Source organism: Rattus norvegicus, chromosome X (genome assembly GCF_021556685.1).
Source record: "Rattus norvegicus strain SHRSP/BbbUtx chromosome X, alternate assembly SHRSP_T2T, whole genome shotgun sequence".
NCBI classification, from domain to species: domain Eukaryota; kingdom Metazoa; phylum Chordata; class Mammalia; order Rodentia; family Muridae; genus Rattus; species Rattus norvegicus.
In genome coordinates this window covers 11,781,308-11,795,051 of record NC_141554.1, presented here as the reverse complement: position 1 = coordinate 11,795,051, position 13,744 = coordinate 11,781,308, and the positions used below count along the sequence as shown (strand labels likewise).

The following is a 13,744-nucleotide window of genomic DNA, read 5'->3' as shown; positions in this document are numbered from 1 at the left end:
CTATTTCCTGCCTGTGGATCCTGTTCCCCTAACTGGACCATCGTGCCTGGCCTCAGTGGGAAAGAATGTGCCTGGTCTTGCAGAAAATATGTGTGGGGGTGGGGTGTGGGGTGTGGTGGTAATAACCAGGAGGGTTCCTCCTTCTCAGAAAAAGGAGGGAAGAACGGAGGGGTACTGAGGGGGTACTGAGAGAGGGGGTTGATACTACGATGTAAAGTAAATAAATAAATTTTTAAAAAGAGTTGGGGAGAGGGAAAGGGGGCACATAGGTCTAAGGGGTGGAAAGGGAGAAGAGATTGAAAAGGGGGGTACATAGATTTAAGGGGTCGGGGAGAAAGGGTAATACATTGATTTAAACTGTTTTCAAAGCCAAAACTGTAAGCCACAAGTGGGGAGAGAACAGAGTAGAGAGAAAACAGAGTGGAGACGTGACACAAATACATCCAAAATGGGAGCTCACCACCGGAGGTCTATCTAGGACCACGTAGCCAGCCACAAAGAAGAAAGGAAACAGAAGAAACGGAAAGGCTTACAGAGAAAAGAGGTGGAGTTGAGGATGATGCTCCAGACTTCTGGCCTATCCAGAACAAAAGAGGAACAAAAGAGGCTGGACTGTTTCCCTCCTAGCCAGTAGAAGTAAAGTCAGGAGGCGGGGCCCTGAACCCCAAGCCAAAGGTTACATTTTTTTATGAACCGGAAGTACGTCTTCACACAGGAAACAGGGGCTAAAAGTCGAAAATCCTCGCCATTCTGAGAAGCTCGTCGTGGCGTTCGGTCGCTGTGTGAAGCTTCTCCAGAATCCTCATCTCTAACTTTTCCAGAGCACTTTGAAAGTACGGTGGAAGGTCTTTGGCAATTCCTGAACAAGGTTGAAAGATGAAGAAAGATTCCTGAGGCATCGAAGAAGGAGCCGCGTGAGTTCCAGCACCACTTATGTGGTGCTGAGTAACCCCTCCCATAGCAAATTGTTTTGCCCCGGGGACTTGGTTAAGTGACTTGGTGAGGGCTAAAGGCCCTAGGGGCTACAAGGGCCAAAAAGCCCAGGAAGACTTTGTGAACTCTGAAATTTAGCCTGTAGCGCATTCCACAGCTCAATTTCTCCCCCTTAATCTCAGGTGTAGAAGTAGAGCTGCCTCTATATCTGCTACAGTGGGCAGTTTTCTGCAGTTTATGGGACTGACTTTTCAAATAACTATCCAGTTTTTTAAAGATGGCTTCTCTAGAGGATGCCTACGATGGTAACAAACATGGCTCCCACAATTCTGAATTTAAAGACGAAGTGATAGGTCAAAATAAGACTGAGGAACTAGAAAAGTCTCAAAGAAAGAGAGACAGAGTTCAAGAACGGGGTTCTTCTGTGATTTACCAGAAAGCTATCCAGAATATCTTGGGAAAATCAACACAAAAAGAAAGGGGAGGTTCTTTGAAGGAAAAGGGGATAGCTCCAAGGACAAAAGGGCTAAATAGTGCCCCAAACATAAAGGAGGAGACCAGCTCCCCAACCGTAAAGGAGGAAGCTGGTGCCTCAAACGGAGGAGGGGAGGCTGGTGTACCAAAGGGAAAGGTAGAAGCTGGTTCCGTGAAAGCAAAAGGAAAAGCTGGTGCCCCTAAAGGGGAAGGGGGGCCTTGTGTTAGTGCAAAATCCAATGAAGGAGACCCTCCTAAGCCTGGGCTGGAGCATTCTAAGGTGGGAGCAGCGCATTTTAAAGCTGGAGCAGAGACTGGAGTGGACCACCTCAGGGCTGGAGTAGAGTTTAAGCCTGTAGCTTCTCTGGCAGTACAGTCTTCAAAGCCTAGTAGGGGAAAGAGGACTCCAAAGCCCGAGATGGAGCCTCCAAACCTCAAGGCGGAGCCCCCAAAGCCCATGGCGGAGCCTCCGAAGCCCGTGGCAGAGCCTCCGAAGCCCGTTGGGGAGCCTCTGAAACTGGGAGGGCAGCCTCTAAAACCCGTGGTGGAGCCTCCGAAGCCCGTGGTGGAGCCTCCGAAGCCCATGGTGGAGCCGCCAAAGCCCGTGGCGGAGCCTCTGAAGCTGGGAAGGCAGCCTCCAAAGCTTGTAGTGGAGCCTCCAAAGCCCGTGGCAGAGCCTCCGAAGCCCGTGGCGGAGCCTCTGAAGCCCGTGGCGGAGCCTCCGAAGCCCGTGGTGGAGCCTCTGAAGCTGGGAGGGCAGCCTCCAAAGCCCGTGGTGGAGCCTCTGAAGCCCGTGGTAGAGCCTCCGAAGCCCGTGGTAGAGCCTCCGAAGCCTATGGTGGAGCCTCCAAAGCCCGTGGGGGAGCCTCTGAAGCTGGGAGGGCAGCCTCCAAAGCCCGTGGTGGAGCCTCCGAAGCCCGTGGTAGAGCCTCCGAAGCCCGTGGTAGAGCCTCCGAAGCCCGTGGTAGAGCCTCCGAAGCCTATGGTGGAGCCTCCAAAGCCCGTGGGGGAGCCTCTGAAGCTGGGAGGGCAGCCTCCAAAGCCCATGGTGGAGCCTCCGAAGCCCGTGGTGGAGCCTCCGAAGCCTATGGTGGAGCCTCCAAAGCCCGTGGGGGAGCCTCTGAAGCTGGGAGGGCAGCCTCCAAAGCCCGTGGTGGAGCCTCCGAAGCCCGTGGTGGAGCCTCTGAAGCTGGGAAGGCAGCCTCCAAAGCCTGTAGTGGAGCCTCTGAAGCTGGGAGGGCAGCCTCCAGCAGAGCCTCCAAAGTTCAGGGGGCAGTTTCCGAAGCCCAGAGGACAGCCTCGAAAGCCCTGGGCAGAGCTTCCAAAGCTCAGAGGGCAGTCTCCAAAGCCTGTGATGGAGCCTCCAAAGCTCAGAAGGCAGTCTCCAAAGCCCGTGGTAGAGCCTCCAAAGCTTGGAGGGCAGTCTCCAAGGCCCATGGTGGAGCCTCCAAAGCTTGGAAGGCAGTCTCCAAGGCCCATGTTGGAGTCTCCAAAGCTTGGAGGGCAGCCTCCAAAGCCCATGGTGGAGCCTCCAATGCTCAGAGGGCACTCTCCAAAGCCCGTGATAGAGCCTCCAAAGCTCAAAGGGCAGTCTCCAAAGCCTGTGATGGAGCCTCCAAAGCTCAGAGGGCAGTCTCCAAGGCCCATGGTGGAGCCTCCAAAGCTTGGAGGGCAGTCTCCAAAGCGTATGGTAGAGCCTCCAAAGCTCAGAGGGCAGTCTCCAAAGCCCTTGGTGGAGCCTTCAAAGCCCATGATGGAGCCTCCAGTGCCCAGAGCAGCGAAGCCTCCAAATCTTGAAGGGCAGCTTCCAATGCCTAGAGCAGAGTCTCCAAAGCTCATATGGCAGTCTCCAATGCCTGGAGCCAAGCCTTCAAAGGTTGTATGGCAGGCTCCGATACCCAGAGCAGAACCCACCGTTCCCCAAGTAGAGCCTTCTAAGCCCAAAGCTGAAGCACCAGCAGAATTTACTACAACCCAAGGGGAGTGTTCTAGGACTGCACAGGAGCATCCCAAGATGGGCAGAAGACTCACCAGAAATCTTCCTTTTGCATGCCAACCTCACAAGATAGGCAAATTTGGAGAGAGGAAATGGCTTCTACGTGGTTTTAAACCACCTAGTGAAGAGTTATTTGGTGACAAAAATGCAATTAGTTATGAAAACAGCCTTCTACTCCCCAAATACCAGAGTGAGGATAACTCCTCTCCATTATTCCAAAAATCAAAAGAAGGGGGAATGATTGAAGCCTCCAACTCTTCAGGAAGTTATAGATCTAATGTTAAGACCTCCACATCCAGATTCATTCAGGATGCATCATTCTCACCAAGCCTCCCAGCCATTTCACAGTCTTTATCCTGTAAGAATAAGAATGACTCTCTACAGCCTAATTCATACTTTAGTCCTTGGAATGACCACTCTTGCACTAGCAGTACCAAGATTTCTCAATATTGTCCCAGTAACAGCAGCAGTACTACCAAATCCACATCCACGGATGAGAGAGTCAAGAAAGACATTCCAGTTGGTTATTCTTACTATACAGTGACCTCTGAAGAGATGACTGGTCATATGCAGGGCACAGAAACACAGGCAAAGAACACAAATCAAGAGGATGCTGGAGGATTTGCATCTGACTTCCTGCCAAGGCATCATTCACATCCAAGCCAAATGGAAGGTTTCATCGATACTCATTGTCACTTGGACATGCTGTTTTCCAAGTTGTCCTTTCAAGGAAGTTTTGCTGAGTTCAGGGAAATGTATAGCTATACTTTTCCTAAGGAATTTCAGGGCTGCATCTCTGATTTCTGTGATCCTCGTACCCTAAGAAATGGCCTATGGAAAGAGCTGTTGAATGAAGATCTGGTTTGGGGTGCCTTTGGATGTCATCCTCATTTTGCACGTTACTACAATGAACATCAAGAAAGAAACATCTTGTATGCCTTGCGCCACCCCAAAGCTGTAGCCTTTGGAGAAATGGGCTTGGACTACTCTTACAAGTGCACCACACCTGTCCCAGACCAGTTTAGAGTTTTTGAGCGACAACTACAGCTAGCTGTATCTATGAAGAAGCCCTTGGTGATTCACTGCCGAGAGGCTGATGAAGATCTAATGGGCATCATGAAAAAACATGTGCCCTATGACTACAAGATCCACAGGCACTGCTTCACTGGCAGTTACCCACTCATTGAGCCCCTGCTAGAGTACTTTCCTAATATGTCTGTAGGCTTCACAGCAGTTCTGACTTATTCTAGTGCCTGGCAGGCACGTGATGCTCTAAAAAAGATCCCACTGGAGAGAATTCTTATTGAAACTGATGCACCTTACTTTCTGCCTCGCCATGTTCCCAAAAGCCTTTGCCAATATGCCCACCCAGGCATGGGCCTGCATACTGTGCAAGAAATTGCTAATATTAAAAATGAGCCACTGTCTCATGTCTTGGCTACCTTGCGGGAGAATACCTCTCACCTCTACAACATTTAAAGAAGAAGGACACAGTTGACAGTCTTGAAAAAATGTTGGCCTGACAAAACCAAAGCATTTTGAACACCTTTATCTCAAATCAAAAATCTAATCAGAGTTGATAAAAGCAGAGAATACCAGGGCAAGATGCCTTCCTCAAAATCTCTCCTTAATATGTCTACTTCTGATTGGACTGCAGTAGGATGGGAACAGAAACTCTGGAGGTGCTGCAAGTGCTAGGAACCAAGTAAGGTTGAATGTGAACCACTGAGAGTTTTGAATCTGAACTTAGAATGTAATCGTGAAGCTCTTCAGACCTCAGTACATCATAATAGCACAGCAGTTGTTCAGACTGCAGATTTCTTTAGAAGATGTCAACATCCACATGCTAGAAATGGAAGAATTTCAGCTACCCACTTGGTAAAGGCAGTCCTTTCAGACACATGTCCATTCAGACTCAAGAAAAAATATTTGTGTTAATGAAGCTTACTGTGGTGACACAACGTACATATTCAAATCTACAAACGCCATGTTTGGGTGAGAAATGAAAGGTCTCTTTTACCCTGTAAAACTGCATCCAGAAAAGTTGGCTTACCTCCATCTGACTTTGTGCTCAATTCACTTTCACAGAAATGTTATCTCTGACTACTGTTCTAAAAAGACTAATAATCCTTTTGTTTATTGGAATCATAGCACTTACTTAGCATGTTTTAAATATATTTGTGTTCATCAGTTACCATTTACTATGTTGTAAGTTTTCAAACTTCAGCCTTGTTATACTTAACTCTCAGTCTTAGAATACTGCTTAGGAAATAAGCAAAGACTTCTTGACATATAAATCAATAACTAACTTCATTAGCATTTTGAGAAGTTAATTACAATATGTAGGATGGAAGATGGTATTAAGAATAAGCCGTTATGCCCCTCTCTGATTTAAAAGCTAAGGCAAAAACAATGGCATATGTACTCTGCTTTTAGGTGCCAAATATAAAGTATGGCAAGCCTTACCAGAAAACTGGCATATAAATAACAGAATGTATCATAGATTTCTGCCTTTGTTTGAGAATCCAATCTTTTGAAGAAAAGGTTTTAAGTGTAAATAAGCTGCGTTTTAACAGAACCAGGGAAGTTAGTAGAATGTAACCAGCTTGGTTTTATTGCAGTTTTCAAGACACAAACCTGAAAAACACTTTGAACTGTGTATCTTTCTCCCATTTAATGTATAAACTAGATATTGCTCAAACTATCCTTCAACCTCTAGGGACATGACCTCTTAGAATACTATACAAAGCAAGGTTTTATGAATATACATTTTAGGAAAATATTTAGTTGTATAAAGTCCTATGTAGTCTTTTTATCTGTTTTAAATTTTAAGGTTTCATGTGTGCTTTGATATATTAGCATGCACTATAAATAACCAAAAGAGACATTTCTTTCTTGTCTTAGAGATTAATATGATGTACAGCTCAACCACAAATTCTCCAGATATACCAGTTTGGGAAATGCTACCTTAGCTATACTATATGGGTAGGGATGCCCTTACTTGCATTTTTCAGAATTCTATTCATTGTATTTCAGTATCCTATTTCATTTACCTTTCTTGCTACTTTAGCTTCAGGAAAGGTAAATCAATGATGCTCTTGCAAAGTGACACTGTCAGTTGAACATTTCAAAGATAAGTATGAATGAAAAAATGTATCTTGAGCTGAGGGTGTGACTCAGTAATAGAGACCATGTGCTAATACTTAAAAGGTCCTGAGTTCTGTCTGCAGCACCCACAAGCACCTGCATTTGTAAAAACATTCAGCCAGATAGATAGGACCTACAAATAAGGAAAGTATTTTTTTCTTTTATAAAAGAACGCTGTTTCTACAGGAAAACTATTTTTCTAACTTACTTTTTTTTGCTACCCTTTTTATGGTAAATGGCTGCAATGTATTACACACTTTCTTAACATGCAGAACATTTTTTAAGCATGGGAGTGAACTGTATAGTCCTGTCTGAATGACCTAGATCAAATACAGTGATCTTCACCTGCAGAGTCCACGATTAGGGGTAAGGAATCCATAAAAATAGATAACTGTGTGAGATTTGGGCACTTTGCAAATATTTTTTGTTGTTTTCTGTAGGGGTTTTTTATTTGTTTGTTTCTTCTGATACAGGGTCTCTCTATGTACACCTGATTGGTCTCAAGAGATCCACTTGGCTCTGTTTCCTTGAAAGTTTAGGGATTAAAGGTTAGCACTATCATGTCTAGCTTTAAAAAAAAATGTGAAGGTATGTCCATATGAGTGCAGGTGCCTTTAGAGACCAGGAGGAGGGTGTCAGATCTGCTGGAAATGGAGTTACAAGCAACTATGAGCAATATGGCTGCTAGAAACAGAACTCTGTCCTCTGCAAAGTTAATGTATGCTCTTATCAGCTGAGCCATCTCCAGTTCCCTGTAAATACTATTGTCCTTAAGCAACGGATATTCTTCAAAGAATTATTTACCCCCTCCCTTTTTTGGTATGGCACTTAGTGTGTCCATTGTCCTATTTTAAAGATATCAGACCCATTAGGGACGCCAGTGGTATAGAAATTTAACTTGCTGTTAGTGATCCTTAGGCCATTAGTGAAGTTAGTCCAGAATCACAGGGCCTCTCAAATTCATTAACAGCCACTGCCTCCCTGAACACTGGCATTCCTTTAAGAACACTTATATTTTTAAAAGGCAATGGTAGTGGTATAGCTCTCTGGAGCAATATATGTTTACAATGAAGAAGTTCCTGGGAAGTTTAGTCAGCAGCACTTAACAAAAATACAAAGCAAAAATAATAAAAGTCAACTATGTCTATAATTAAAGCTTAAGGGGAGAAAATAGGCCACTTTATCTTAAAAGACAAAGGATTTTGTTCTTGCGATTTTTATTCATATCTAACTTTGAGATTCATACCTACTAACTGTTAAGTTTTCAGGATTCCTAATGAAAAAAACACAAGAGGTAGAAACAGTAAAGTATAAGGCTGTAATCCTACCAGAGTAGGTTAGCTTTGGAGTGACCTCCTTTCAGTTCTGTAATATCTCTATAGTTATTGGCTAATCCATTCCTGAGCCAATTCTAATACTTGCTACAACAGTTGCTTTTCTAATTAGCATATAAACTATACAGTTTACTCCTGTGAATTTTTGACTTACATCCATTTTTTTCTGTATTTTTTTCCAAAGCAAAGAAGTGTGAAATGTGTTTGATTTACACAATTTTTGGGCTGCCTGGACTTATTCAAATTTCTTTTGTTTGCTGATTTATACAATTGGGCTTTTAAACTTACCTTTTTGATTTGCACTCTGATGTTTCATTGTGCTTTTTCTGATGCCTTAGGCTAAATGGTTCATTAACTTTTGCCCGTAACAATAATTCTGCTACATTTGTATGTTTTATCAGAAAGTCCCTTCTATAAAGATACATAATGCATTACAAATAATATGACAAGGAATAGGGAAAGGGTCCTACTTTTATTACTTAAAACCCACTACTGATGGTATCTTTTTTTATAAAGCTACACGAACTTGCATATTATTTTAAGTAACTTGTTTTCTGATTATAAAAGGAATTCTCATACTTAAAACTTCTTTGCCACAAAAATGTCATCAGTAATCAAAGAGAGATTTTTAATATCCTGGTCATTTAAATCAAAACTATTTAACATCATTCCCCCCTTTTAATTTGAAACAAAACTTTTCTATATAGCCCAGGCTGACCTTGAATTCTATCTAGATCCTTCTAAGCTTCCAAAGAACTACAAAGTGCATATATTTTTGAAGCAGAGTTAAATGAAAAACATTTAGAGGTCATAAAAGTGATAAAGATGATATAGAGACAAGATTTATTTCTTAACCCCTGTTGGTCAACAGGTTTTAACTATTACTGTAATTTTTAAGAAACAAGTTCAAGCATTCCACACATTAAAAATGGTTGTAATTTATCTGAACAAAACTTGTATGTTATTTTCTGTTTCTATCTTGCTTATGGAATCCATGTTATCCTTCCGTTTTTCAATAAATTCTTAAAATGTTTATGCTTTTAATTCTATTTCCTATTAACATATTGATTGGTTGGTTAATTTATTTAATTTCTTTCATTTTGCTTTAAAAAAAGTTTTGATATAGGATCTCTCTGTATATTCTTGGCTGTCCTGGTACTTGTTTTATAGACTAGGCTGGCCTTGAACTCAGAAATTCACCTGCTTCTTTCTCCCAAATGCTGGAATTAAAGGTGAGAACTGCCATTCTTGGCTTGATTTATTTAATCTCTTAATTGGCTGCAGTATATTTCAAGTGGTAGGCTAGGTGGTTATAGAATTTCTGGTCACAAACTTGTTCCCCTTAAAAGATACATACATAACTCCATTGGCTCATGGCATTTACTAACAGAGTTTCTCCCTTCAGAGCAGCAGTCCTCAGTATGGCTCTATAGCCCTTTAGAGGTCATATATCAGATATCTTGCATATCAGATATTTAAATTATGATTCATAATACCAAAATTACCATTATTAGAATCAAAATTATATGGTTTGGGGGTCACCACAACACGAGGACCTGTAGTAAAGGCTTGCAGCATTAGGAAGATGAGATGCACTACTATAGGTTGGAAGTACCATTTCTACCAGTGTTTTATCATTTCTTTGCATTGTAGTAAAACTGTCAGAATATGTATAATTTATTGGGGTTTTCCCTCAGAAACTTGGTACAGAGTACATACTCACTTTGCAGGCCTAGTTCGTTCTGTAGTTTAAAAAGATGGAGTTTTTATTTTCTATAAGTATGCTCAATCAACTTGGTTTTAAGTCTCCATCTTTCTAAACTGTCATCTTATTGCTCTAAGACTTGACTTTTAATAGATACTAGCATTTCTTGTCCTAATATTCCATTCTCCCGGTTTTTCCTTCACATGGTGAAGTCTGTAGTTTGCTTAAATTTTTTTTTCGTTCCACAGCAACCTGCTCTTTCAGCAGCATTTTAACTTGTTCTTTCTGTTTTGTTTCTTCTTACAGCTCTCACTTCTTAGGGTTTTCACTGCTTCCTTTGAATCACTTCCACTTGTACAAGAGAAAACACAACTTGCATAAGAACCCAAAACAGTCATTTCCTAGAAAAAACATGCTGTATGTTTGTTTGTATCAGGCTCTCATTAAGTTGCCCTGGCTAGCTTCAAACTTAGAATCCGCATACCTCTGCTCCCAACCACAAATAATGGGATTAAAGGCATATACATCTATGCCCTATTTTGTTTCAATGAAGTGTGTATGCAGAGGGTGGGTGTGTGCAATTGAGTACAAGTATCCTAGGAATCCAGAAGAGAGTATCACAGATGTCTTGGAGCTGCTTTGACATGGGTACTAGGTACTGAGTGGGGTCTCCTGTAAAAGCCGACTGTCCTCTTTTATTTTTTTCACTTTTCCAAAGTACTGAGAAAGCTCTGTATTTAATTTAGTGGGCATTTATTACCCATGTTATACTAAAGTAAATATAAATGTTACATATGTTATATACATATTTGTATGTATAAAAACATATATGTATGCATATAAAATCAGTATTTTTGGGTTTTTTTGTTTTTTTTATATTTCATGAAATCTTCAATTCCTTTTATGGATTTACATAATTATTCTAAGTAAATCATTTCTCAGTCTCAATCACATTTTCAGTAGATCAAAATGATTCTCAGTAGAAAATTTCAAGCAATTATTTCTAAGTGCTTTCAGTCATGTCTCAATATTTTTGTCCTTTTTAATGCATATTTTTATTTACATTTCAAATGTTATCCCCTTTCCTGGTTTCCCATGCATAAAGCCCCTATCCCATCCCCACTCACCCTTCTTCTATGAGGGTGTTTCCCTACCTAACTACCCACCCCTTCCACCTCCCCACCTTGACATTCCCATACACTGGGGGTCCAGCCTTGGCAGGACCAAGGGCTTCTCCTCCCAATAGTGCCCAACAAAGTCACCCTCTGCTACATATGCAGCTGGAGCTATGTGTCTGGATGGTGGTTTAGTCCCTGGAAGCTCTGGTTGGTTGGTATTGTTGATCTTATGTGGTTGCAAACCCCTTCAGCTCCTTCAATCCTTTTTCTAACTCCTCCATCAGGACCCTGTTCTCAGTTCAATAGTTGGCTGTGAGAGTCGACCTCTGCATTTGTCATGCTGTGCCAGAGACTCTCAGGAGACAGGTATATCAGGCTCCTGTCTGCATGCACCTCTTGGGATCCCCAATAGTGACTGGGTTTGGTAGCTATATGTATATGGGCTGGATCCCCAAGTGGGGCAGTCTCTGAATGGCCATTTCTTCAGTCTCTGCTCTAAATTTTGTCTCCATATCTCCTCCTATGAATAGTTTTGTGCCCCCTTCTAAGAAGGCCTGAAGCATTTGCACTTTGGTCATCCTTTTTGAGTTTCATGTGGTATGAGGATTGTATCTTGGATAATCTTTGGGGCTAGTATCCCCTTATCAGTGTGTGCATACCATGTGTGTTTTTTGTGATTGGGTTACCTCAGGATGATATTTTCTAGTTCCTTCCACTTGCCTATGAATTTCATGAAGTCATTGTTTTTGATAGCTGGGTAGTAATCCATTGAACTGGAGAGATGGCTCAGAGGTTAAGAGCAATGGCTGCTATTCCTAAGGGTCCTGAGTTCATTTCCCAACAACTACATGGTGGTTTACAACCATCTGTATTGAGATCTGGTGCTCTCTTCTGGCCTTCAGGCCAGAATGTAGGCAGAACACTGTATACATAAGAAATAAGTAAATCTTAAAGGAAAGAAAAGAAAGGAATTCCAGACTGTCCTCTTAACTGATGAGCCATCATTGACTCCAGCCCACAAAACAAACTTTTGAAATAAGGAGATTCCTTTTTATTTTTGCCTTTTAGAACTTGTTTTCCATTTATGTTGTAGTATCATTTCAAAAGTCTCATACTGAGATTCGTCATTCTTGAACAGTCTACCAGGTTTGATTTCTCCCTAAATAGTGCAATTTTCCCCATCCATTCCGATGCTCCTAAATCCCCCTTCTTAAAGTGTAACTAATACAAATTAAGGTATGATGTGGAATAAGAACTAGGGAGGGGCCATGGATAGTACCTAGCAGGAAAAACGTCCTTTAGATTTTTTTTTCATTTCATAGATTATTCCAGGAACAAAGTGGTTAGTCCTTTGTATACTACTGCTTCATGTCACAGAAAAACCCTAATTGTGAGCTCTGCTTTGAGCTCAGTATATTGGACCAGAAGGTCGCTATCTTAAGCCATCAACATTTGAAAATATAGACTAGATTAAAAATCTTCATGTATATTATTCTAACCCCCAATTCAGTTCTTTTTAGTCAAGTGAAATGACATGTTAGGTTTGGTCTATATTTAGAATGCAACCCTATCTACACTGTTAAGTAGCAGTTCCTCAAAAATTTGTCTCATATACATGAACCCTCTATATCTCCCCACCTCCCCATCCCTCCAGCCTCCAGCACTAAAGTAATTTCATCTTTTTAAACTTTGCAGTCATTTCAATTGGGACTGTGGAAGTGAGAGTATATATTAAAATCAATGCTCAAGTCACAATTTCTAAATTCTAGTTCCTTTCCTCCCCATTTTTGACAAATTTGTGTTTCTATGGATACTGTGTTTAAATATGCATATCTTAGGGAAACTCAGCTTATACAAACTCTGAGTCTCATTTATATTGTTGAACTAAGAGATTATTAATAAGTTAAATAAGTGAATAACCAGAGGGATACATTATAGGAAGATGACTTCCACATGATTTTTTACATTATTAAAAAATACCATAAATCTATAATTCATCTGCCAGTTTCCATGACTAAATCTATGGTGTAAGAAGAAATATACCTGCATAGACATCATAAGCATTCATGAACTTATTTTTATCATGCTTCAAGATGGGACTTTACAGTGCATATAAGGAGGAAGGGAAATAGCTCGTTGGAATATTCTTTTATTTCAATCACCAATTAACTATATAACTGGTACAAACCACTTATTTTCTTTGTTCACCTTTTAGCAAAGAATTAGAAAATCGGCACTAACTGATCACAGGATATTGCAGCACTATTTAAAGGATTAAGAAAAGTGTGTATACAATAGTTATGGGGAGAATATGAAACTTATAAAAATACTGAATAATATATAACTCAGTGTAGGATACAAAGCTGGCAGCTTAAAATATTGTCTTCACATTCTTGCAGAATCTATGGAGCAAAGCAATTAAAATACACTTATTATTAGTAAGAGGTCCAGAACCACTGTGGGAAGATTTCCTGGGGCTGGAGAGCAGACTCTTGAATTTAGGATCTTAGCCCATGTCAGTCTTCTCACTAACATAACTCTCAGCTTCAAGGTGTCTAATGTGTCTTCTGGCTTTCACAAGAAAATTTGTACACATTTGTGAGCATAAATTCAAACACATAAATAAAATTATTCCCTGGTATTCTACATTTATAGTAGAATTAAAACAAGGGACCCGGTTGGGGATTTAGCTCAGCGGTAGAGCGCTTGCAAGGCCCTGGGTTCGGTCCCCAGCTCCGAAAAAAAAAAAAAAAAGAAAAAAAAACAAGGGACCCAAGTTATCCAAGAGAAACCATGTTACTAACCAACAAGCTTAGACACTGCCACAGTCAATCAATATGGTTATAATTCTAGTAGTTAGCCAATAAACCAAACCTCTCTGCCCCCCAGTACATTGAATTAGCCTGGTGGTCTCTAAGTACATTTTAATACCCTGAAATGTATAAACAACTAAGTCACAAAGTAGGTATTTGTGCCAACAGTCTTTTTTACTAAAACAATATAAACCAGCAAAGTTATAGAAAAACTGCTAAATTTA

At 41.2% G+C, this 13,744-nt stretch overlaps 2 protein-coding genes across 3 annotated transcripts in view; one reads left to right on the top strand and one right to left on the bottom strand.

The window, feature by feature from the left end:
• Efhc2 (EF-hand domain containing 2) overlaps nucleotides 1–13,744 on the bottom strand; it is a 200,448-nt gene that overhangs the window by 137,525 nt on the left and 49,179 nt on the right. The gene's annotated exons all lie outside the window — the stretch shown is intronic.
• LOC147998139 (uncharacterized) lies at nucleotides 1,211–4,882 on the top strand. Its single transcript, XM_087601257.1, has 2 exons — nucleotides 1,211–2,670; nucleotides 2,839–4,882. The coding sequence occupies exons 1-2, from the start codon at nucleotides 1,211–1,213 to the stop codon at nucleotides 4,880–4,882; spliced, it is 3,504 nt and encodes a 1,167-aa protein (XP_087457383.1).